The sequence below is a fragment of the Orcinus orca genome, chromosome 5, assembly GCF_937001465.1.
Source record: "Orcinus orca chromosome 5, mOrcOrc1.1, whole genome shotgun sequence".
NCBI classification, from domain to species: Eukaryota; Metazoa; Chordata; class Mammalia; order Artiodactyla; family Delphinidae; genus Orcinus; species Orcinus orca.
In genome coordinates, this window is record NC_064563.1 from 41,540,599 (window position 1) to 41,563,907 (window position 23,309).

The following is a 23,309-nucleotide window of genomic DNA, read 5'->3' on the forward strand; positions in this document are numbered from 1 at the left end:
AGCTTGGCTCTTTTTAAACGAGGGTTTCCCTGCTTTTTTTCCCCTTCCAGTTTTATTGATATATAATTGACATAAAACACTGTATAAGTTGAAAATGTACAGCGTAATGACTTAATATATGTATATGTTGTAAAATGGCTACCACAATCAAGTTTAGCTAACATTCCTCATAGTTAAATTTTTTTTCCTGTGCTTTGATGATTTTTAATAGGGCTGATAAAAAGGATCTTATTCTTTAATATTCTTAGAATACTTGAGCTAAGGCTGCATAAGCACACAAATATCAGATTTAGAGGTTTGGAAGTCCATTTCAGCTGGAAGGACATCTGCCCTGTGCAATCACCTCATGGTCATGAGAAGGCCTGAGAGGATTTCTTTGACTCCTCCCCAAAAAGGATAAAATTAATTTTTACTTCATCACTAAAGTTAGGTTAGGAAACGTCTTTCAGAATGGCCAGGGGAGGGAAGGAGAATGATAAAAGGTGACCTTGGATTAGGAAAATTTGTTCTTCAGAGGCCCTTGAGTACAAGTGCCGTAGCCTTTGACTTTGCCTCTCTAAAGAAGGCTGGTTACGGTGTGAAGCTCGCAGTATGTCATTGGAATATCCATGAGCTGAATACAAACTCAGCATTCTTGGAAAATAAAGCTACATTTGTAAGCTTAGAATATGTATTTTTAACCCATGGCAACCAGAGTGTAGAGTTCCATCAGACAGATGTCTGTATACATTTTTATGTTTTAGCCCAATTAAGATGTTGGCTTATTATAAGTAAGCATCCATGGGTAAGAATGGATGCTTAACCAAATACATAAAATCTGATTTAATGTCTTAGGATAGATGGGATTTATTTACACAGGCTCATCTTCAAGCATGTGTAAGGAAATAGTAGACCCCCCCCCAGTCCCCTGAAAAAGGAAAGCAGACATTTGAAGCGTTCATTTTGTGAAACTGATTTCTAGGCAGGAGTGCTAGCAGAAGGAAAAGGAACAGTCTCTTCCATTGTCAGTGCCACGTTTTCAGTATGGCTGTGACAGCCTAAAACCTATTTTGGGCAGTGGTTGGGAGAATCTTACCTTCCTCCTTCAATCCAGAAACCTCTGTTGGTAACTTCAACCCCTAACAATACTGGGAACTTTGCAGAGCAGGGATAGAGGGAACAGCTAAAAATAAGCAGCTTATGGTCTGTGTTTCCTACCATTACTCTAGAATGGTGATGGCTTTTTAAGGAGTTACAGACCTATCAGAGTCTGATTAAAGCAGTAGGGGCCTCTCTTCAAAAAAATGTACCAGTGAAGGAAGGCTCTGGAGGAATCTGTCAGGGCTTTGTGAAAATGCTCCAGAAGAGAAGAAGTGTTGTGCCCTCTGTCATGAAGGTTGGGGAAAACGGCACCCCTTTAGATCTGCTCCTGAACTTAAAAGCACCTGGGGGATTCTGCAAGCCCCGGATTCACCCAGAACTCTCTAACAAAGCGACTTTGAGGCACATTAATCATAGGCGCAGCTACTTGAAGGAGGTGGGGGGTAGAGGAGGCAGGTTGTACCTCTATAGCAAGCCATCTCTTAAAAGTCAAAAGGCTGTGGGGTAGTGGCAATGGTAGTGGGAATCAGGCAGACCTGAATTGCAATCCTGGTATCCATCCATCACTTTCAAGCCTTGTTTAAAGATAAAAAAAGAAGACAAAGAAGAAGAAAATATATGTACATGTGAATTGTGAAATATATGGAAATGCAAGGAGTATGTGCTTAGAAACTAGATAGGCCTGGGTTCATATGCTGTCTCTGTTCTTTACTAGCCGTGCTGGCAGTTTCTTGATTTGAAAAGTGCTCTACAGCAGTATCCAAGTATCCAATAACCAAGCCATTGTGTGGGGTTATGACAGGTAGTGACACTGGGTGTGAAGTGCCTGGTCCACAGTATGTGCTCAGTGTAAGGTGGCTGCTGGTAAACATCCTCCTGGAGATTAGATGCATGTTCACCTATTGTTGTAACCTCTGTGTCCCAAAGCTCTTTCGAAAATTTCAGTTTCCTAATGATTTGGCAGACTTAGGGCTTCCCTGTGACCAGTGTATGCTTATGAGTGGAGTAGTACCCCAGCCCTGAATCTGGGTCTCAGGGTCAGGATTATCTTTCTCTCTGCTTCTTCCGTTTTGCTCTGTTTTGAAAATGGCTAAGAAAAATGATTTAAATCATTTAATCAGGCAGGAATAAGTAACTGCTTGTCTAAACTCATCCTTCAACGTAACAGACCTGAATTTAAGGTTCAAGGATGTTCTAGTGTCTAGGGCTTAAAGTAATTAGCTCCATCTTAAGGACATCTGAAGCTATAACATTTGAATTGTATTGATGGTTTTGTTGTTATATGTGATATTTAAAACTGAAGCAAATGCCAGCTTTCAATGCCTACTCCATGATTTGTTTGTATAAGCTTTTTATTTTTAATATTTTCTGTAAGCTCCCTCTTGCCCTGCTTCACTTTGCCTCCACTCACTATGCTTCCCCATGTACACAACCTCTAGCAATGATACGTTTTGTGCTTAGTACAGCAAAGTTTGAGGAACGTATATAAATTGTTCCTCCCTTGAAACGGAGCATAACTATATAGGCAAAAGAGGAATCCAGGATTCAGAAAGTAAAGATATTTATAAATTGGTACTTGGCTTGCTTGCCTTGCAGCAGTACATTCCAGAGTTTTCTCCACAAGGAGGAGGCCAGGGGAAGCTAATAATAGGTTATCTCTATACAGGCAGTGTTAGCTCTAAGGTTTTTTTTTCTTTAGTTGATAGCATTTTCTATGTTGTTTTTTTAAACAAGCATTGAAGCTATTCAAATTATAATATTAGATACTGCTGTAGAGCACTGTATGTGAGATGGAGGTTTTGGTGTAGAGCACCTTACTGCTGAGGTTGTACATTGACGTTCTCCCTCTCCCTTCTAGGACACTTGGTGGTGTTCCCACACAGGCACCTCCGCCTCTTGAAGCAACCTCATCATCACAAATCATCTGCCCAGATGGGGTCACCTCAGCAAACTTTTACCCTGAAACTTGGGTGTATATGCATCCATCTCAGGACTTCATCCAAGTGCCTGTTTCTGCAGAGGACAAAAGTTATCGAATCATTTATAATCTTTTTCATAAGACTGTGCCTGAGTTTAAATATAGAATTTTGCAAATACTGAGAGTCCAAAACCAGTTTCTTTGGGAGAAATATAAAAGGTGAGTCAGCAGTATGAAAAGTTTGAGAGCTTTTCTTGATGTAGCTAATGACAAATGCAGAACATAATAGTAGAGACTTGCATAGAACTTAATGTCATATTTGTTCATATATTTTAACTCACATATAATTCTCATAACAGACCTACAAGAAAGATTATTACAATCTGCATTTTACAGAAAGGAAACTGAGTCACAGAAAAGTTTGGTAACTTGCCACAGGTCATACAGCTAATATGATACAGTGCTGGAATTTGAACCCAGGCAGTCTAGCACCAGAGGCCTTGTTTTTAATCACTTTACTATGCTGCCTCTCAAGTCAGCAACAAATTAATGTAATTCAGAGGGGATACATGTAGATTTGAGGAACCTCAGAATTAAGAGACTCTCAGGTTGGTGGAATTAGATAAGGAAGTCACCCTGAGAAGATGTGAGAACTAGATTTGAAATGGAGGAGAGAGCAGGTGAACAAATGGTTGATGGAGAAAAAAGGGAAAGGGCTTTTCTTGTCTGCAGTGGAAAAGATAAGTTTAAACTTTTAGTATGATCTTTGATGAGATTTTTGCCCTTGGTAGCTACTTTAACATTTCCTCCCCATTGAAACCATAAAAAGAAGTTTATGACTACATCATGCCTATTAAAGTGATCTACTCATTTTTCTGAATTCCCTGTCCACTCTTTGCCTTAGGAAAAAGGAGTATATGAACAGGAAAATGTTTGGCCGTGACAGAATAATAAATGAGAGACATTTATTTCATGGAACATCCCAGGATGTGGTAGATGGAATCTGCAAGCACAACTTTGACCCTCGAGTCTGTGGAAAGCATGCTACAATGTTTGGACAAGGCAGTTATTTTGCAAAGAAGGCAAGCTACTCGCATAACTTTTCTAAGAAGTCCTCCAAAGGAGTCCATTTCATGTTTCTGGCTAAAGTGCTAACTGGCAGATACACGATGGGCAGCCATGGCATGAGAAGGCCCCCTCCCGTGAATCCCGGAAGTGTCACCAGTGACCTGTATGACTCTTGTGTGGATAATTTCTTTGAGCCTCAGATTTTTGTCATCTTCAATGATGACCAGAGTTACCCTTATTTTGTTATCCAGTATGAAGAAGTCAGTAACACTGTTTCCATTTGAAAAATCTTGGTACTGATAAATTATTTGTATAAACTCAATCCAGCATTTGTAGCAGGTTTTGGATGGGTGGGCCAGAGTGGGGAACAGCATTGACATTAATAGGGCACTTTTAAGACCCATTTTTTTTAAGTTGCTAGAAAGTGAAATTTTTTTTTTTAAGGAAAAACACAAGTTTTAAAATGACCACTTATTCTTTAATTATTTACTAATTGTTGTTAGTGTACTCAGTGTGGAAAAGACTACAGATTGCATACTCTTTTCATTCACACCTGTACATATAGGCAGCAGTGTTATTGGAAGCATTTTTTATAAAGAAACTGAACAGCCTAACTAATTACATGTGGCTTAAGCCTGGTAGAAGTTTGGCCAAATGAAACGGAGGCTGTGAGCAAAGTGAGGATTCTGTTTATTTACAAAGATTAAAACTGAGTGGAACTAGTACTACCATATTTAATCCCTGTGCAAAGCATCACTGCTGTGCTGTAGGATAAGTTCATGACATTCTGGTGGGTGGAAAGAAATTTCTATTTCTATCAGCAGGACTGAAATATGTCACCCAACCAGAGAACATCAATGACTTTAACTGTTCTGCAGAGTTTACCCGAGAACTCAGAGTTCTGTTTAGAGGAAGTAAGAAAGAAAAAAAAGGAACCATTTGAAAAGTTTGTCACCAGCAAAATTTTTCATTAACTAGTTCTCTGAAATGTGATTCTCGTGTTAAACTTCAGCATTGGAAAACTCAGTCTCTTTCATTATCATCCCACCCCAGTTTGAAGGAGTTGCGTATCTAATTTGGTTAAAGCCAGTCTGGAGAATTAGAAGTATTACTTTATTTTAGGGTTCCAGACCTAGGCCCTGACCGAAGGTTTTAGAGAAAGGAAGTACGTAACTGAATTGGTCAGGTTTTTTACTGTGCTTTGCACAAAGTAGACCCTCAAAAGAAGTCTTTGTTGACATGGAAATATTGTTCAAGGTGGAGCTCCCACCCTTCCGCCTGCTCTGCCAGGTGCAGCTGGGTTCCCTGGCCAACTCTGTATCTTACACTACTTCACAGAAACACAGACTTGGAAATTGTGCCCCTGGCCCAGCAGGAGCAGTGTTAGGTGAACATGCCACTGCCTCAGCTCAGAGAGGCAGCAGCTTGGTGTACTTCGCCTTAAGTAAAGCAAGTGGACCTGGATTTATAAAAGCAGTAGTGGTTGTTCACAGAAGAATTCACCACGAATTCTTTCAGGTACCAAGCTCCCCTAGTATGTTTGTGGTTATTTCATTTACACACAACCCTTCAGGAACTTCTGTGTTGTTGAAAGCAAGATCTATCTATCCTGATGTCTCAGTGACTCGGCCTGTTTAAGCACTTACCAGGGCTTCCACACAGTAATTTATTTTGCCCTAGTAGATCTTGTTGTTTGCTGCCATTGGCATGAAGCAGCCAACTGAGGCTGGTACAGTTGTCCTTTCATTCAATTGTAACTTGTAAACCAGTGATTCCCAATCTTTTTCAAGTTAAGATACCTTACCGTTGCTTATTTGATTTTATGAGACTTGTTCCGTTTTTTTCTCCCTAAAGAAAAAAAAAAGCTTTATGACATATTTATTTTTCTAATAAAACTGAGCAAAAATAAAAGTTCTGGTAATTCTTTAAAACTTTTTCTTGTGGTTTTGGTTCCATTTAAGACAGCTGCGTTCAACACGTAGTGGGTGATCTGTAAATGCTGGTCGGTTGCTTGAATGGATGTGTGATTGAATGACTGAATGAACAGACCTAACCAGAAACTGCTGCCTAAACACTTGTGCTCTGATAATCAGCAAAAAATACATTATCTGGCAGTCAACCGTAAGTCACAAGAGAATAGTGAATATTTTATTTTGCAGGTAAGTGCTTGAGGGAATGGGACAAGTTTTATTTCAGCAAAGTGCTGTAGTAGAAACTATGACCAGGTTGTCCCCTGCAACAAGTGCTGAAGGAAATAAAAGAAGTGTAAAAATCTCATCTGCTCTCAAGCACCTCCGCTTTCAGCTAACCTAAAGTGACCCAACTGGTAAACGTGAGCCTCTCTGACAGTACTTTCTCTCCAGTGTAATGATTTTTAAATTCATGTATAGTATTGTATGTTCTAACTAAACAAGAACTATGGAATCAGACTAAATTTTGTAATGGTTCCATGGATTTAAAACATACTGAAAAGCATTCAGTAAATCTATCTCCCTACTGGCACAGCTGTAATTTACACCATTTCAGAAAGCTGCAACTCACTCTTAAACTATGGTTAAGATTTTCAGGGGGAGTCTGCAAACTAAGATATTCCAGTGTCATACAATTCTGTAGACAGGAAGGTTTATGTGTGCAAAGTTAATAAATATTGGGCCTTTGTATTTATAAATTCTAAAACCCAACTCCACATTTTGCTATTAACCTCTTTTAGTAAATGGCTTACATATAAAAATAATTATTAGGGCCTGAAATACTGATCTTTGAGGAGGAATTTTTGTTATACTGGGTCTGAAAATGACTTTAAGAATATATTCAATACCCAAACAGTCCTATATGGTCAGTTTAAATCAGGGTTTTTTTCCCTCCTTTATTTAAGGAAGGTAAGAAGGTTTCATGTGGTTAGTTTACTCATCTTTGTAGGGGTTTTTTTTTTGGTTTTTTAAGACTACAAATGATAAGAATGTTACAACTTTGAGACCCTACAATGCAAATTTTTGTAAAGTGCTGTACAAATCAATAGCGTTTATTTACAAATTAAGAGCCAGAAGCAGTATGGAGGCTCCTCAAAAAACTAAAATAGAATTACCATATGATCCAGCAGTCCCACTCCTGGGCATATGTCCAGACAGAACTCTAATTCAAAAAGATACGTGCACCCCTGTGTTCATAGCAGCATTATTCACAATAGCCAATACATGGAAACAACCTAAATGTCCATCAACAGATGAATGGATAAAGAAGATGTGGTAAGTATATACAATGGAATATTAGCCATAAAAAAGAACGAAATAATGCCATTTGCAGCCACATGGATGCAACTAGAGATTATCACACCAAGTGAAGTAAGAAAGAAAGACAAATACCATATGATATCATTTACATGTGGAATCTAAAATATGACACAAATGAACCTATCTACAAAACAAACAGAGACACACAAAACATACTTGTGGTTGCCAAGGGGGAGTGGGGCAGGGAGAGGGAGAGGGATGGATTGGGAGTTTGGGGTTGGTAGATGCAAACTATTATATCTAGAATGCATAAACAAGGTCCTACCGTATAGCACAGGGAACTATACCAAATCTCCTGGGATAAACCATAATGGAAAAGGATATAAAAAAAGAATGTGTACATGTGTGTAACTGAGTCACTTTGCTATACAGCAGAAATTAGCATGACATTGTAAATCAAGTATACATAAAAATAAAAAAAAAAAAGCCAGAAACATTTTCCTTAGAAATGATAGTGTTGCGTTTTAAAAACAGACCCATCTAGTTTATTGACTTAGGTACTCTTATTGCAGGAAAGTTAGAGAAATAAAACAGTACTTTTCCTTAGCTTGCTTACCTCACTCATAAGCTATCATCATCATAGGTAGAAAAAGATGTTATCGAAGAGTTTCATCAGCATTATTAGTTGGTCTTATTTTATTGCTTTACTCACTCTTCAGCATATTTTTTGGGAGACTAACGCCTGAATAGAACTCTCAGATGGCAGCTCTTTTAAGGCTTTAATCTTAGATGAATGTGGAAGATTTGTGTGTTAGAAGTGTTTCATGAACACTGCTAAATCCTCCAAACCAGAGCAAAGATGCCCACCCACTTTGATGAGGTCAGAATTTTATGGGCTTAATTGTTCTTAAGTACCTAATTAATAAGATGAAAAATGACCAAAAGCTTCTATGAATTCAGTGATCTTTTAAAGCAAATTCATATTAACATCACAACAGTATCTACGTTTGATATGTAGGATATATTTAGTCTACAGGCAACGTTTAGTGCTCACATGGATTAATGGGCTCCTTACGATAACTCCCATATGCTGCTAAAGTTTACAGCCAACAGGCTGGAAACCACTGGGCTAGACTATTTCTATATTCAAGTTTTATGTCTATCTCGATTATATCCAGTCCTAAAATAGCCTTAATCAAATCAGCTAAGAGGCTCAACCCAGTGTTCAAGAGCCTCTAACCCTTCTAAAATAACAAGTTTTAGGTGCCAAATTGTCATTTGTGGGGCCTTATGTCCACATACATCAGCTGCCCTTCAGTGTTTCACAGCACATTAAGGACTGCATCTAACAGATCTGAGTGGCAAGAGAACACTAAACAGGTGCTATTCAACTATATGATAATGCAAGACTCTTCAATGCTAATATGAAATTCTTGTGTAACCATCAGTTTATAAATTTTTTTGAGGAGCAGTGATGGATTTGGGGCATTAACCCACATTTTTCTGACAAAGGTCCTCCTTGAAGGTTTGCATTTCATAGTATCTTGGTTAAGGATTTAAATCATAATTTCTAAGCTGAGTTCAATGAACTGTTCCACTTAGGAGTAGCAGCCATAAATCTAATGAGAATTACTCTCAATGATCTAAGCCAACTGAACCCAGTAACTACAAGCTTTAGTTCCAACCACTCATAAATGTAGCTGAACTTCTTCTAAATGTAAATTTCTACCCATATGACTACATTTTCTAAAAACACAAGTTTGTGGTCTCATTTATAATTAACTTGTAGGCATATATAAGTCAGTGCTGGATAGGAGTAGGAATGCAGATTTTGTGAATCATTGTTACTCAATTTTGCAGTGAATTACTGTCATCGGAGAGCAGTGGCTTAGTCACAAGCCTGTCTGAGAAAGTTACACAATCTTAGTGTGTGGCTTGTGGACTAACTGAGATAAAGAATGTAAAGCAGCATAGTGCCTGGCTCATGGTATACAATCAAATTTTAGCCAGTGGTAGTAATAATAGAAGTAGTAGTAGGGTAGGCTGAATAACGTCCCCAAAATATCCAAGTCCTAATGCCAGGAACCTATGAATATGTTATATGGCATCAAGGCTTTGCAGACATGTTTAAGGGTCTTGAGATGGGGAGATGATTCTGGATTATCCTAGGATGCCCAATGTAATCACAAGAGTTCTTGTAAGAGTGAGGCAGAAGGTCAAGAGAGATTGGAAGATGCTATGGTGCTGACTGTGAAGATGGAGGATGAGGCCATGAGCCAAAGAAGGCAGGTGGCCTTTAGGAGCTAGAAAAGGTAAGGAAACATGCTCCCTTAGAGCCTCCAGAAGGAACGCAGCCCTGCTGACACCTTGACTTTAGGAATTCTGGCCTCCAGAACTTTTTAAGATAATACATTTGTGTTATCTTAAGCTACAAGTTGGGTAATTGTAACAACAGCAATAGGAAGCTAATACAAGTAGTAAATATAATAGAAATTATATTGAATCATCAGGAAGCTGTTCTAATATAAATTAGTAATTAAAAAGAACACTACAAATATGAAAAATTCCAACGCTTGTTGGAAATTTTTAAAGGTTATGTGAAATCCCAAGAGAGTAGACTGCCCGCCCGTGGCTTCCCAGGGGTGGTATACATGCATACCAAAGACAAACCTCACTTAAAATAAGGCCGCTTCTAAGAGGTATTTAAAGACTGAATAAAGACAAGCACTGTAGTTGGTCAGATAGCCCAGTCTTCATGAAAGACAGGAGAGAAAGCAAATTGCTTTTGAGAAATGGTTGGTGAAAAAGATGTAGGGATGAAAAATGTTAGCACTGAGATTGTCTAATAGTGGGTTTACTTTGAAGATTCAAGCCTCTTTGGAGTGATCTTTTGTTCCTACTAGGAAAGAGTACACATCTATTTAGAAAACATTTGTTGACTAGCTCCTAGAACCCAGGGAATTCCTCCTTGAAAGGGCACTGCTCCAGGATATAAAGTAGCTTCCTTTAACTTAGCAAGGTACAGAGTTTTCCTCAGCCCCTTGTTAAGGAATATCAGAAACCCTTGTCTTTTTACTGCCTCAAACTGAAAGACTAACTCCACTCTTAACCAGCTCCTATTTTTCTGTAATCAGAAAACAGAGGACCTCATTTGGAGCTTTGTTTTGAAGGAATGAACATCCGTTTAGCTTTGCTTTTCTCTGTTACACCTTCCTCTGAAGAGTCTTGTGGAGAGGGTCAAGGTAATCAGTTTGTTGTGGTAAAAATACATAAAGATGTCTTAAATCATAATGAATACAATGAATTCTTTATCTCTCATAACGGAAATCCAGAACAGGTTATTCCAACACTGATTAAATTCAAAGGTGCAACAGCTCCCAGGATTCTGTATGATTCTCTTGGTTCTCCCCTCATGATTACAAAATAACTGCTCTGGCTCCAAGTACTACAATACATCCCATTTGTGACATCCAAAAGTAGGAAGGGATGATCCTCATCTAGTGCCTTTTATTTTTTCTTTCAAGAGTTAGTAAATCTTACAAAAACCTCCTAGTTGACTGCCATTTTTGTCTTTTGTCCTGGGTTGCATCTGGTGACCATGCTTAAACCAATCCCTGGCAAGGGGTACAGAATCACTATGAAAGATGTGAACTAACCAACAGTCACTCCCTAGGGCAGGGGACTAATCCATTAAGCAGGTGATGACCCATACCTGAACAAGATTGGGGTTTTGTTAGGAAAAAGGAAAATGGCCACTGGGGAGAAAACCCAACAATTATCTATATCAAATATTGTTTTTCAAGGTTAAATGAAGGAATTGTATTAAAGAGCACCCCTTGGGGAAGTTTTTCAATCTATTTACAAAGACCCTGGGTACCCATTTCCTTAAAGATCAAATGGTTATGGAAGAAAAACATTACTTCAGAAAGCTTATAAACTGACTTAAAGCTGGATTTACCACTGTCCGGTCTGTGAAACTTCCAGATTCTAAGTGGAGCTATTTTTAATATGAAACTTTGGCCCTTATAATGGACTGACATCAAAAAGACCGTGCAGCATGGAACGCAGAAACAAATCTTAGCCCCATTATCTCCATGTGGGGTAACTTTAGCAGGTTAGCATCACTTTTCCTTATAATAAATAACCTCATGGGCTGTATAAGGAATAAAAGAGAATTCATGTAAAATGTTTAGCACAATAATTAATAAATAATAAAGCTGACTTCTTGTTACTTGAGTCCAAGGACTCAAATGAGGCAAACTTGAAGATCTATATTTGGGAGTAGGGATAAATCCCTGTAAAGTTAAAGTATCCAGTTTCCTTGGTTTTAGACTCAAGATCTCCTACCTCCTAATCACAATTTTTAAAACTATAAACTACAAACATTAAAAAAAATACAGCTAAGTAGAATATAATGAAAACATACTTCAATTAAAGAAAAAATAGAATTGACCACACACACACACACACAAAAGTTAACTGTCTACCCTATCTCTTAGCATCAATGCCAACCCCTCAGCTTTATGGAACTGCTACAGCAGGCTGGGGTTCTCACTCAGAATTTGGGAGGGGAAGTAGGATTGGCAATGGGCAGCACCAGAAATGGACACTCATCCCTCAGAATTTGCTGGGACACTATAGGCCTTGAGTTTGTGGCAGTGAGATAAGCCTACTTGGAGACAATAAAGTTAAATTATCTCATTATCAGCAAGCAAACTCAGTAGCTTTCTCCATTAATGCACACAAACATATCATGGGATTAAGGTATTACCAGGCAGTATCTGACTGAGAAACTCAGGAATACCCCATCCTGGGTGTGCCCCGTTCTGCCTTGGACTCATCACTTCACCTTCCCACAAGATCTCTGAGGAGGTATTTGCCCAAAGGAAGCAAGCAAAGAGACTCTTTATTATCATCTGGGGTCTTGACTCCAATCTCTTAATACAGTAAACTGGACTGAGGGTTGGAAGGTGGAAGGCTACTTTTTCTATTATTAGTTAGGACCAAATGCCCTCGGATCTAGCAGGATATATAGAAGCCCTGCTTCAACTACTCCCTACTTCCAATGCCTTAATTGGGGTTAAGCCTTTACTTCTATGATACAAAGAAAAACCAGTTTAATTCACTTTCCTGTCAGCTCTAAGAGAAAAGTATTCATTATTTAGAGCAAGGGTTGACAAACTTTTTCCTATAAAGAGCTTGATAATAAATATTTTAGACTTGGTGTGTCACACAGAATCTCACAGCTACTGAACCCTGCCATCATAGCACAAAAGTAGCCCCGGATGATGTGTAAGTGAATGAGAATCGCTGTGTTCCAATAAAACCTTACTACTAGCCTGAGGTCATCTATGGTCTATACCACTTTTCATTCAATGTAAATAATTGAACCATAGTTTATTTGACTTGTTACTTGAGATGTTCAGGTACTGTATTAAATTTTTGCTTCTTGCTCCTACTGTAGCTGTGCTCCTAATTATAGGGAATGTACTATTATTACTTGTTAATATTTTATTTTCTTTCCCTCCCTATCCTATATTAGACTATGTTCAACTCAAAAAGAAAACGGAAAACCCTTAAGAAGTCTAAGCCCTTGCGGCTGACATTACTTGTGAAGGCATGTTTTTCACTTTGCAGTCAGTGATGGGTGATGAGGCCACTATGAGAAGGCTTCCATCATTACACTGATAGATACACCAGTTGAAAGGTAGTCCCATCCTTGCTGTTCTGGTTCAACAGAAACCTCCCATCAGAGGACAGAATAGATGAGAATCCAACTGGATAAAATAGTGGCAGATGGTCAGTCTCTTACTGGGGTTGCAAGTGGACAGAAACATTTTCTGACTTTGGAATTTTCTGTCATAGGGTGGCCAAGGGCCTAAAGAAGTCCCTAAAGGCAAGAGGTCACTTATAATAATCCTCATCCCCTTTGTTCAAGAGTTAGAGTTGTTTCGATGGTGGTGGGGTTCCCCAGAGCCAAGAAATAGTACAGGGCATTTCACTGGAGGCAGTGAGAGACAACAGGATGGAAAGGGTAGAAACTATATTACAGAGCTATGACCATATATTGGACAAGGCTCAGGATCAGCCCCAAGTCTGAAGAGGCCTCAATGTCAGATATGCAAGAGATCAGCACTGGGATATGGGTTTTATTCTAGTCTTCTGTCCGGAAATGGGAGAAGAGGGTATCTGATGAGTAAAAAAAAATGTTAGAAGCTGCAGACATACCTAGAGACAAAATAAGGAGCTCTAGAGGGCTTCCCTGGTGGCACAGTGGTTGAGCGTCCGCCTGCCGATGCAGGGGACACGGGTTCGTGCCCCGGTGCGGGAAGATCCCACATGCCGCGGAGCGGCTGTGCCCATGAGCCATGGCCGCTGAGCCTGTGCGTCCAGAGCCTGTGCTCCGCAACGGGAGAGGCCGCAGCGGTGAGAGGCCCGCGTACCAAAAAAAAAAAAAAAAAGACCTCTAGAGAGCTTTGGCGGGTATTCATAGAATTGCCACCGGACCTCAGAAAAGCCAGCGAGGTGGTAGTGATGGCTATGGGGGTAGTGATTATGATCATTGGAGTGATGATGTCGGTCCTTCATGTTTTTGTTTTGTTTTTTTTGGCCACGCAGTGCAGGTTGTGGGATTTTAGTTCCCTGACCAGGTACTGAACCTGGGCCCTTGGCAGTGAGAGCATGGAGTCCTAAACACTGGACCTCCAGGAAATCCCCCTTCATGTTGATGTTGCCTGTGATGATAGCAGTAGTGATGTGGTGGTGATGGAGATGATATGGTGATGGTGGTAGTGGAGTCATGCTCGTCGTCAAGGTGGTCATGTAGGTCATGACGGTGGTGATGGTGATGATAGCATTGTTGCTATCAGTAGCGGTGGCGGTTGAAAGAGAAAAAAATAAAGACAACTAGTACTTGATCTAGAAAGAAAGTAGGGGTAATAAATTATATAGTGTCCAGCTCCACTATAAAGACTCACAAGGAAAGTACAAAAATTTTGACCTTGAGCCCTGCCTCAGAATTCAATCTGATAACTTTGGAGCCAGAAAAGAAAAACAGTAGATTCAAAAGCTTCTATTGATTGTTTAGGGAGAAATAGAGACCTATGGTGAATGGTTTTCTTCTTCTTTTTTTTTTTTTTGGAAGATATGTTAATGGATTCTTGATTTTGAAAGTGAAGCTTTTCACCACCTCCACTCTTGATGGCTTGATGGAGAGGGTCAGGGCTGCCTTATTGTATAACTCCAGGGAATGTTATTCACACATCTGTGTGAATAGCACCCTGGAGGAGTTTAATGCTCAGACTGCAGCTATGCTTAAGGCCTTGGCATGATAGAGTAGCCTGTAGTTGTCTGAGAAACTGGGGCAGGGATTCAAGGAAGAGCTAAGAAGGCAGAAAGTTCTCGGAAGGGAAGGAGTAGTGCCAACAACAGGGAGACAGGCCAGGCCCAAAGCTGTACAGAATCGATAAGATATTCCCAGCAGTGGACAGCAGTCCATGAACTTAGGAAGGACATTGTGTGATACCGAAATTTTGAGTGGATTCCTGTTCAGAACTGTATTTACCCTGTGTTATCCACACACATAAGTCTTAAGGCTTATGATAGCCTTGAGTCTCAAGGAATGCTGGAAATGAGATTATGTCCACTCTTGGGAGTCATGTGGAGAAGGAATAGGATGGAAGACTACAGGAGATGGACAACTGAGCGAGGACAGAGATATCAAGCAACCACCAGGAAAATGTAACCACCAAAAGAATTTAAGAACCTTCTGCAGAAATTCAGGGGCATGTGCTGGCCTTCTCATAAAAAAGTGAGATGGGAGGAATCGAGTTACTTCATTGGAATATTAAAGAAAAGGGTGACCCTGGAAGGCTGGAAATGTTTATTGAATATTTATGATATTTACTGAACATTTATTATGTGCTACACTATGTATTAAATGCCAGGCCTTATCTCAATTTATGGTGAGAAAATAAGACCTATAATAAATTATTTAGATCAAGAGAATGTAGCCAGTGAGTGGCAGAGCCCTATTTAAACCTATCTGCTAAATTCCAAACTCACACTCAAAAACCACCGGTCTCCAAACATTGTGATGATACGTTCCCATCATTAAAAACTTTGGAGGCATGTACCACAATCTTTGTATATTTATTTACTCATAAATTATATATAATGTACATATCTTCTTCTCCACTAATAAATTATATGCATTATAAAATAGACATGAAAATAGAAAAGAGATGAAGTAAATAATTTTTAAATGTTTTAAAAATAAGAAATGTTTTTATATTTATTAAATGTACACAAATATTTTTATTCTTACTAAAAAATAATAATAGCTGGAAAAAGCATATCACAAACATATCCAAATGGAAGATGTCCATCACTGACTAAGCTTACTAAATCATGATAGTCATTTTTCATTCTTAACTTCCTTAGTTTTGGAAGTCCTAGCCATGGCAGTCAGAGAAGAAATAAGAGGAATCCAAATTGGAAAAGAAGTAAAACTGTCACTGTTTGCAGATGACATGATACTATAAATGGAAAATCCTAAAGATGCTACCAGAAAACTACTAGAACTCATCAGTGAATTTGGTTAAATTGTAGGATACTAAATTAATAAACAGAAATCTCTTGCATTTCTATACACTAAAGATTAGAGAGAGAAATTAAGGAAACAATCCCATTTACCATCGCATCAAAAACGAATAAAATACCTAGGGATAAACCTACCTAAGGAGGAAAAAGACCTGTACTCTGAAAACTATAAGATGCTGATGAAAGAAATTGTGCTGATGAAAGAAATTGAAGATGACACAAACAGATGGAACGATATACCATGTTCTTGGATTGGAAGAATCAATATTATGAAAATAACTATACTACCAAGATAATCTACAGATTCAATGCAATCCAAATTACCAAAGGCATTTTTCAGAGAACAAAAAATTTTTAAATTTGTATGGAAACACAAAAGACCCCAAATAACCAAAGCAATCCTGAGAAGGAAAAACAGAGCTGGAGGAATCTGGCTCCCTGACTTCAGACTATACTACAAAGCTACAGTAATCAAGACAGTATGGTACTGGCACAAAACAGAAATATAGATCAATGGAACAGGATAGAAAGCTCAGAAATAAATGCAAGCACCTATGGTCAATTAATCTATGACAAAGGAGGCAAGAATATACATTGGAGAAAAGACAGTCTCTTCAATAAGTGGTGCTGGGAAAACTGGACAGCTATATGTAAAAGAATGAAATTAGAACACACCATAATACCATACATAAAAATAAACTCAAAGTGGATTAAAGACCTAAATGTAAGGTAAGATACTATAAAACACTTAGAGGAAAACATAGGCAGAATACTCTATGACATAAATTGCAGCAAGATCTTTTTGGATCCACCTCCTAGAGCAGTGAAAATAAAAACAAGAATAAACAAATGGGACCTAATGAAACTTGAAAGCTTTTGCACAGCAAAGGAAACCATAAACAAAAAGACAACCCACAGAATGGGAGAAGATATTTGCAAATGAAGTGACCAACAAAGGATTAATCTCCAAAACATACAAACAACTCATGCAGCTCAATATTAAAAAAACAAACAAACAACCCAGTCAAAAAATGGGTATAAGATCTAAATAGACATTTCTCCAAAGAAGACATACAGATGGCCAAAAAACACATGAAAAGATACTCAACATCACTAATTATTAGAGAAATGCAAATCAAAACTACAGTGAGGTATCACTTCACACCAGTCAGAATGACCATCATCAAAAAGTTTACAAACAATAAATGCTGGAGAGGGTGTGGAGAAAAGGGAACCCTCCTACACTGTTGGTGGGAATGTAAATTGGTACAACAATTATGGAGAACAGTATGGAGGCTCCTTAAAAATCTAAAAACAGACCTACCATATCCCATTCCTGGGCATATATCCAGAGAAAACCATAATTTGAAAAGATATATGCACCCCAGTGTTCATTGTAGCACTATTTACAATAGCCGAGACATGGAAGCAACCTAAATGTCCATGGACAGAGGAACGGATAAAGAAGATGTGGTACATATATACAATGGAATATTACTCAACCATGAAAAAGAATGAAATAATGCCATTGTAGCAACATGGATGGACACAGAGATTATCATACTAAGTGAAGTAAGTCAGAGAAAGACAAATGCCATATATCACTTATATGTGGAATCTAAAAAAAATGATATAAACTTATTTACAAAATAGAAACGGACTTACAGATATTGAAAAAATAATTATGGTTACCAAAGGGGAAAGGTGGGGGGAGGGATAAATTAGGAATTTGGGATTAACATATACACATTACAAGATATAAAATAGATAACCAACAAGGACCTACTGTATAGCACAGGGAACTCTATTCAATATTTTGTAATAACCTATATGGGAAAAGAATCTGAAAAAGAATGGATATAGGTATAACTGAATCACTTTGCTGTACACCTGAAACTAACACAACATTGTAAATCAACTATAATATAAAAATTAAATTTAAAAACTTTTAAAAACAAGAAATGTAGTGTTTTTATATTTATTAAATGTACACAAATATTTTTGTTCTTACTAAAAAATAATAGCTGGAAAAATTATATCATGAATATATTCAAATTGAAGATGTCTATTACTGACTAAGCTTACTAAATCATGATACCCATTTTTTTTCATTCTTAACCTCCTAGACAAAGATTTCTGTTGAAATTCAGCTAGTAAATATTCATATTTCCAGGGCTTCCCTGGTGGCGCAGTGGTTGAGAGTCCGCCTGCCGATGCAGGGGACATGGGTTTGTGCCCTGGTCCGGGAAGATCCCACATGCCACGGAGCGGCTGGGCCCGTGATCCATGGCCGCTGAGTCTGAGCATCCGGAGCCTGTGCTCCGCAACGGGAGAGGCCACAGCAGTGAGAGGCCCGCGTACCGCAAAAAAAAAAAAAAAAAAAATTCATATTTCCAGATGTCAGTCATTCTTGCAAATAGAGAAATGTTGCATTTTTATATTTTTAACCTATGGCTTCAAATTCCATCGAAACTCTTCATTTAGATGACTTTTAAATGGAAAATTTCACTTCTGAATGTTTCTAAGAATGCACGAGAATATTTTTATGTGATATACTGTTTTTAGAAATAGAATCACATAAAATGGAAACACATCAAAATATTCTTTTTCAAAATGTTCTCTCCAAAGTATGTCTCGTGAAATAGATAAGTATTTCTTATGTATCGTTTGAAAGTGAAAAGACAGTGTCACTTGAAAAGACAAAAATGTTTGTTTTGTGTTTTTTCAAAACTGTCTTCTAAGTCACTAGCGTCAGCTACTTGTCATCAGAAGAAAAAGTCAGAAACTTTGAAACATTAGTGTTTTCATAAAAATACGAAGGTGTAAGTCATCTTTAATGCAACCTTTCTTTTAAGCATTTTATCACGAGGTAACCAGTGAATCTAGGTAAGAGACAAAGATTTTCATGGCCACAATCCTCCCATACCTATCTTATAAAATTTTACAAAAATAAAACTATTTAGACAGGGTTTGGCAAATGTTTTCTGTAAAGGCCTTGATAGTAAATATATTAGGTTTTCCAGGCCATACAGTCTCTATTGCAACTACTCAACTCAGCTGTTGATGATACTAAATAGATAATATTAAACCAAGGAGCATGCTGTGTAAATAAAAATTATTTACAAAAACAGGTATCAGGTGGGATTTGGATGTGGCCATACTTTGCCGAAGCAAGACTTAGGGTGGAATAATCCTTAAATCCACTCAACGAAGTGCAGATAACCTGTCGTATGTTACTCCAAAAGGGAAAAGAGTGCTAGTGCCTCTGTCTCCTCTGGGAACCTCTCACTTTTTCCCGAAGTTACTATGTCTACTGTATGTGATGTGTCCCCATCCAACATACAGGCCTGATGAGGGTTCCAGTGTCAAAGTTGGGGAAACAAGATTTTTCTTAAATACCTTTAGATAAAGAAATGAATGTAAATAGATGTTCCAAATTTTTGTCTTGCATCTCAGTTGATCATTGTTTACACCCCACTCTGGAGATCTTCACTCAAAATTATTGCACATCTGGCTATGAAAGCAGATCATTGGGATAAAAATGGGAGGTGAAGTGAAGGAGCGGATTGTGGGAGCTTTACGGCCTCTAACGCTAGCCAACTTTCAGATTGTTGGGCGTGGGGGGCGGCAATGTGATGGCGGCCTTCAAGGATGAAGGTCAAAGACTACAGAGGTGAACCAATGGAAGAAGAAACAGAACAGGGCTTGGGCTTTGGACAGACTTTCTAATCACCATCCATCCAAAGTCTGTTGTGCTCTTACCACACTCTGTTGTTACGATTTAATTAAAGGTATGTCTCTACCAGTAGACTGGGAGCTAGCTCCATGAGGGTATCTTTATATCGTTAGTACCCTTTTTTTTTCTTTTCTTAGAAACCAGGTGTCATGAACACTCAAATAATGTTTGCTGAGTGAATGAAGGCAGAGGTAAAGAAGTGTCACAAGATTTGGGACTCTTTCTTAAGGAATAAGGTTAATTTAAGATTAACTAAAATAAGACACAAAAATATAAGGCAGTGTATGTCTCCAAAGTGTCCCTGTGCATCTCAGCACCACCCCAAGTGAGGGAGGGAGGAAATTACTATGACTCAGGAGAAAGGGATATTTCGCCATCACCAGGAGATGTGCTACATAAGGAGATGCAAGGTAAGCAACCAGTTTTTTTAATTGCGTTTTTTCCAGATAGCCAGAGTGGCAATGATTTAGTTGATTTGATCAACACAGACTGCAGAACTGGAAAGTAATGGTAAAACACAACCTACTTCATGCCAAATTATGTGGTTTGTTCAGACTCACTGAACTGGAAAAGGCCAAATCACTTTTCACTTGGCACTGCATAATCACCTACAATGATTAAGGGCAGAATCCCAGACCATGTCAAGATATCAGCCAGCTGATGACATGTAGTCCTCAAGCAGGCATGGCTTCCCCTGAAAACAAAGGCTAATCCTATCTTCTGTATTTCGTATGTTTGAGCTGGTATCATTTCATATACCTCAAGTGTTGTTAAACCTGAATATTATTTGTCAGTTAAGATTCTTTCAGTCACACTAATCTTTGTGAGCCTTATATATAGGTTTGTGCTAGCTCTCTGAAAATTCCTGCTGAATCAACATATTCACTTCTCTTTGGGATAGGGAAATGGACCACACAATTTGAAACGGAGTGAACAGAGGTGTGAGTAAAATGTAAAAGTAGGAAATTAATGTTACTTTTCAAGTAGCAAAGCACTCTCCTTGGAGAGTGAAAGCTGGGACTCTAGTCCCAGCTTTTCTGATAGCTTTATCCAAGTTACCCAGCCCTTCTAGGCCTCAGTTTCCTCATCTGTAAAATGAGTGGGTCAGATCTCTACTAAGACTTCTAACTCTATGATTCTAAGACAAATGAAGAATTAATACGTCTTTAATACTGAAGACCTTGACCTTAATGACATAATATGCTTCATCAAGAAAGTCATCTGATTCCAGGCTGACTGGAAGGTGGAAAGTACAAGTCAAAACTCAAGATTATTCACACTCCCGCATCTCCACAGGACTCTCAGACATATTTACTGCCTCTAAGAGCAGCCATTCTTTGTGACAGCCAATCTCAGTCTTGATTTCTAGAGTTGTGTGAATTATTCTTCCTCAGGTTTCTCTCCACCTCCACTAGCCAGTGCCCACACCACAACCTTTTCCCTCCCTCCTCCAAGAATACCAGAGGGTGTGTGTCTTCAAGGGCCACCAAAACCTGCCCTGAAACCTGATCACGAGGACAGGGGACCCTGATCTGGAGTCAACCCAGTCCTCACCAGTGACCCACTTTTTAATGGATAACTTGCCGGCTGGAAAGGCCTCCCGTGATATTGACTCTGGCCTTCTCCCCTGCGGCTCGCGCTGCTGTGCAAGCCCAACGGCCTGGGAGTCCAGAGTTTTTTCGGAAACACCTCTCATCTGTACCGGCTTCCCAGAGCAGGGAAACTCTGCCAAGAATGGATGGCATCCTCTTCTTGAATGGAGCATTCAAAGCTGCTGCCACGTGTTGAAGGTGAGCCATTTCTGTCTCGTGTGCCCCTCCTTGGTCAGGCTGTGCTCTGACTCAGCTTCACATGCAGCTGTTCCCTGGGGTGTTATCACGGTTTTCTCTAATGAGCCATTTCTCCTTCCTGCAGCCGCTCTGGGACTCAGACCTCAGGTCACTCTGCGAGTCCCCCAGCCTCTGCCTCAGCACGGATTCTCACAGCGACCTTGCAGCTGATGGAAATTCTGCCTGCAAGCAAGTTAATTCCTCATGCTTCTACTAGATACATATTTAATGCATTTTTAAAATAGATACTGAATGTCATTTCCATGGCTCTTGCAGATTACCGATGGCAAATTCTTTTCAATAAACTTTTATATGCATAAATGATTGATTTAACACGGGGCAGATTTTATTACCATGAGGAATAGAGGTTATAAGTATTATTTGCTGTCCTCCGTGGCACAGCAATGTCGGAAACCACAGAGACTATGCTCCGAACACAGACATCTGAAAAACATGTGATTTCCATCGTATTTCTTAAAAATTTTACTGGTTGCTGAAGACGCTTATCGGGCCATAATTATAAATGGCCCAGAACATGAAATAGCTGTGAGAGCTAAGAAAGACCTTCCTGCTGGAACAAGTTCATTCTTAGAAACCAAGTTCTTCTTACAACTTAGGAGAAAATTGTAATATCGTATGTGCATTAGACAGTATTTTTCAAGAAAAGTCTTTTTCCAATACTTTATCTGAACATTGGTCAGGTTAGTTGTTCAAATCTTCGAATGGATTAGAAATGAGTGCACTGTCTTCCAAAAAAAGGAGGTCCATCCTAAGAGAAAATGCCTTTCCTGAAACATTTCCTGAACTCCCTCTTACAGAAGCCATATTTACGTCTGACTAAGAAATGCCCACATATTGAACCAGCCAAGAAGACGATTACACACTGATTTTAGGAGCTTTTCCACTGTTTTCTTTTTTTTAAATAAATTTATTTTTGGCTGCGTTGGGTCTTTCTTGCTGCATTCAGGCTTTCTCTAGCTGCAGTGAGTGGGGTCTACTCTTCGTTGTGGTGCGCAGGCTTCTCACTGCGGTGGTTTCTCTTGTTGTGGAGCACAGGCTCTAGGGCCGTGGGCTTCAGTAGTTGTGGCACGCGGGCTCAGTAGTTGTGGCTTGCGGGCTCTAGAGCACAGACTCAGTAGCTGTGGCACAGGGGCTTAGTTGCTCGGCGGCATATGGGATCTTCCCAGACCAGGGCTCAAACCCGGGTCCCCTGCATTGGCAGGCGGATCCTTAACCGCTGCACCACCAGGGAAGTCCCAGAACTTTTCCCCTTTTAACATTTGAAATTAATTCCAGCCAGAACTGTGATGTATAAGTACACATGAAAAGAACTTTGTATGAAGATTATATATAATTATACAGCAATGCTCTCTTTTTCAACATGTTTATCAAATAGCTAAGACATGCACAAGTAAAAAATGCAAAAGTTACAAGAGAATATATAGTTTCCCTAATTCTCCCTTAATCCCTATTGAGGCAAAAACTTAGTTTCTTGTATACCCTTCCAAAGATAATGTGTATATATATATTTTTTCAAAGATGATAGCATATTGAACATAATTCTTGCGTGTTTTTTCCTCGCTTAAATTTATCTTGGAGCTCAACCTCATTCTTTTTAATGACAAGGAATTTCTCTCATATGAATGTTCCATAATTTACTTAGCCAGTCTCCTAATGATGAACTTCTGGGTTGTTTAGTCTTTTGCTATTATAAGCTATGCTGTGGTAAATATCCATATATATAGATAGATAGATACCCATATATCTTCCTGCATATATGCCATTGTTTCCATAGATTAAACTCCTACAAGTGGGATTATTGGGTCTAAGGATAATTTTTTTTTTGG

General features: G+C 38.9%; 1 protein-coding gene across 5 annotated transcripts in view; it reads left to right on the top strand.

Annotated features, from left to right (window-relative positions):
* Positions 1-6,000, top strand: part of TIPARP (TCDD inducible poly(ADP-ribose) polymerase) — a 29,492-nt gene extending 23,492 nt beyond the window's left edge. For all 5 annotated transcript variants that reach the window (XM_049709874.1, XM_033409532.2, XM_049709871.1 and 2 more), the window contains exons 5-6: positions 2,939-3,217; positions 3,903-6,000. In XM_049709874.1, the coding sequence (XP_049565831.1) occupies positions 2,939-3,217; positions 3,903-4,350 (727 nt within the window). In that variant the 3' untranslated portion in view covers positions 4,351-6,000. The remainder of the gene's footprint in view (positions 1-2,938; positions 3,218-3,902) is intronic.
* Positions 6,001-23,309: the final 17,309 nt, after the last annotated feature.